At 33.7% G+C, this 2,705-nt stretch overlaps 1 protein-coding gene across 1 annotated transcript; it reads left to right on the top strand.

The window, feature by feature from the left end:
- Positions 1-2,287: 2,287 nt before the first annotated feature.
- K441DRAFT_670933 (uncharacterized protein) lies at positions 2,288-2,496 on the top strand. The gene has a single exon (XM_067650348.1). It carries the CDS (start codon positions 2,303-2,305, stop codon positions 2,462-2,464), a length of 162 nt encoding a protein of 53 aa, XP_067496859.1. The 5' UTR covers positions 2,288-2,302; the 3' UTR covers positions 2,465-2,496.
- Positions 2,497-2,705: the final 209 nt, after the last annotated feature.

Raw genomic sequence — 2,705 nt, 5'->3', positions numbered from 1 at the left:
TTTATAATTCCTTTAGGCGACCTTTACCGCGTCGTGGTTATAGCATATCTACTATAATTATATTGGGATCGTAGTCGCCTTCTAAAGTATATTAATTATAGTTCTCCTTTAGGGCATCTTTTAGGGCATCCTATAAAGGCTTAGAATTATTATCTTTATAATAAGGCTTAATAATAGTTAAACGGAATTAAGTGGGTCCGTAAGGCATCTAAATAGTATAAGTTTAACTATTAATTATAATAAGTTGGTATAGGCCTAACTATTCTCCCTTTTTACGCTATACGCGTACTTTAGACTAGAGTGGTAGATTAAGTGTAGTTAATATATTTAGGCCATTTCTTATTCCTAGTGCGTTATTAACCTAGCGTATAGCGTAGAGACGTTATACCTTCTTTATTACCTTGCGAATAGCCTTAGCTCGTTATATAATAGAGAGAGATAGTAGAGAATTATTAGTTATTTAAGGGTAGGCGCTAAAGACTAATAATATAGGTATAAGTCCATCTGGGCTAGCGGAATTGTTAATAGCTTTAACAGCCATTTATAAGGTAAGTTCTTTGCTAGTATCCTTTAGTTTTAAAGAGATAATCTTATATACGCGGCGTAATAGCGTATAATATTACTCTACTTTTCTAATACTATTATATGCCTTAACGGGGACTTCCTTAACCTTAATTACTATTGCCTTTATCTATTGTCGGAACTCTATAGATAAGAAGTTCTTTTCTATATTATAGATAATTTAATTAGGGGGTTCTAAATAGACATTAATCTAGTATAATTAAAGGGTATCCTATACGTTTCTAGCTAATATATCTTTTAAAAAACGCGCCGCTTAAAAGGAGGTTAAGAAGTTAATAACTTAGAGTACTGGCTTACCGCTAAGATATATAACGTTAATAATAATACAGAAGTTAAAGTTATAGTTATCCTTAAGGGTGAACTTAAATCGGCTAGGGGATTTCTAGTTTATTTAGTAGTAATAGTAGTACTTTATAAGATGCTTAATTACCTTAACCTTAACTTTATAGCCTACTTACTAAAAAACCCTAAGTAATTAATAAACGGATAGGTGGCTAAAATAACAGTATAGTTGGCGTAATTCCAACTTAGTTAAGTGGCTTTAAGTAATACTCTTTTCTAGTTAATAAAGGAGCAACTAGGGGTGGCCCTACTTACGTATAATAGGCACCTAATTATCTCCCTAAATAAGTATATTTTTAAGGTTGTTAAGCCTAACGCCTAACTTATTTATATCTTTAATGTAAAATAGAAATGGAGTATTTATAGGAATAATATAGAAAGTAATATATCCTAAGGGGGTTTAGACCCTAATTATATCGAGAAAGATTATAGTACCTTTACTAAAGCAAATTATATATTAGCCTGCCGTTAATTAGTCGATCTAAATAGAGCTATTAAGCTTCTAAAGAGCTTAAACTTAAGGTTCTTCTACTATAAATACTCCTGCGGCTCCTATATCCGATATAATACTATAAAAGACGTACGCCGAGTATCTGTTATTAAAGGAAAATATAGAACTCTCCTTTAGCTTATTAAAGATATCTAATTTCGTAATAGAATGGAGCGTAGATTAATTATTAAGAATAGTAACGGTTTATATGCCATCTACCTTACTATACTTAGTAAAGTATTAGTTAGGGGAGTAGTCCTTAATTTCTATATCTATAAGGAGCTATTTAACCTTATTAACCTTACCCTTAAGATCTTCTACGCCTTTATATTAAACTAGGAAGCTTTAGAAGTAGGCTATAGTAACCTTATAATTTTTAATATTTCTTATACTCTAACGGAACTTATTATATGCCTTTTTTCGCTTATTAAGGGAGTATCTAGTTAACTAGCAATTTAGCTTCTTATAAACGTAGCACTTCTTCTAGTAATTACTTCGAAATAAACCTCTACAAGGACCTCTATAATTACCTTATAGTTAACATTAATTGTACCCTCTTCCGTATTCCTTACTACGGCCACTATATATTTAATTAGTCTAGTTATAATTATGTTAGTCAGGAATACTTAGTTAGGTAGGGTTTTCGGTATAGAACTATTAAGATTCTTATATTTATATTATAGTCAGCATAATTAGTTGCCCGACGTCTGGATCGTTAAGGTTTAGACGGCCAGATTGGCCTCTTAATTAGAGCTGCCGGATTGGCCTGATTAATAAGGCCCGATTGCAAACGTCTACAGACGGCAGACAGGGCAGCATAGCTTAGTTTTAAGCCTTTTTAGGCATAGTTTAGGGGGAATTTAGGGGGAAATAGTGAATGCACGGACCATGCACGGACCAAAAACAACGCGAACGCGTCTATCTACCCCTCTTTTACGCGTATCCAGGGGTACTAAAAGCTCTATCAGTCGGATCCAGTCCGGATTAAGACGGATAACTTCATGGACTGACTGGATTGGGCAGCTAAAATTTGGGCGATTAATCGGGTGACGGTTAGTCTACGGACTGGCCGCTTAATCGACCACGCTGATTATAGTACCTATAGCGGAGCGCAGCTTAGTATATACTCCTTTAAATATATCTATAGGTTTATATAGCGCTAAGCTGCACTTAGGAATACTATAGCATGCTAAGATAACCTAGTCCCTTAGGCTATTCTCGTTTTAGTAAGTTTTAGTAAGGCCATATTAAATTTTCTAGAGTTTATTAAAGAGTAGTTAAAGGCACTCTA

This window comes from Cenococcum geophilum (genome assembly GCF_001692895.1).
Source record: "Cenococcum geophilum 1.58 unplaced genomic scaffold K441scaffold_87, whole genome shotgun sequence".
NCBI lineage: Eukaryota > Fungi > Ascomycota > Dothideomycetes > Gloniales > Gloniaceae > Cenococcum > Cenococcum geophilum.
This window is presented reverse-complemented; position numbering and strand designations above follow the sequence as displayed.

What these genes read in the sequence shown, in the direction of transcription:
- K441DRAFT_670933 (XM_067650348.1), top strand. Translation starts at nt 2,303, where the DNA reads ATGCACGGACCAAAAACAACGCGAACGCGTCTATCTACCCCTCTTTTA.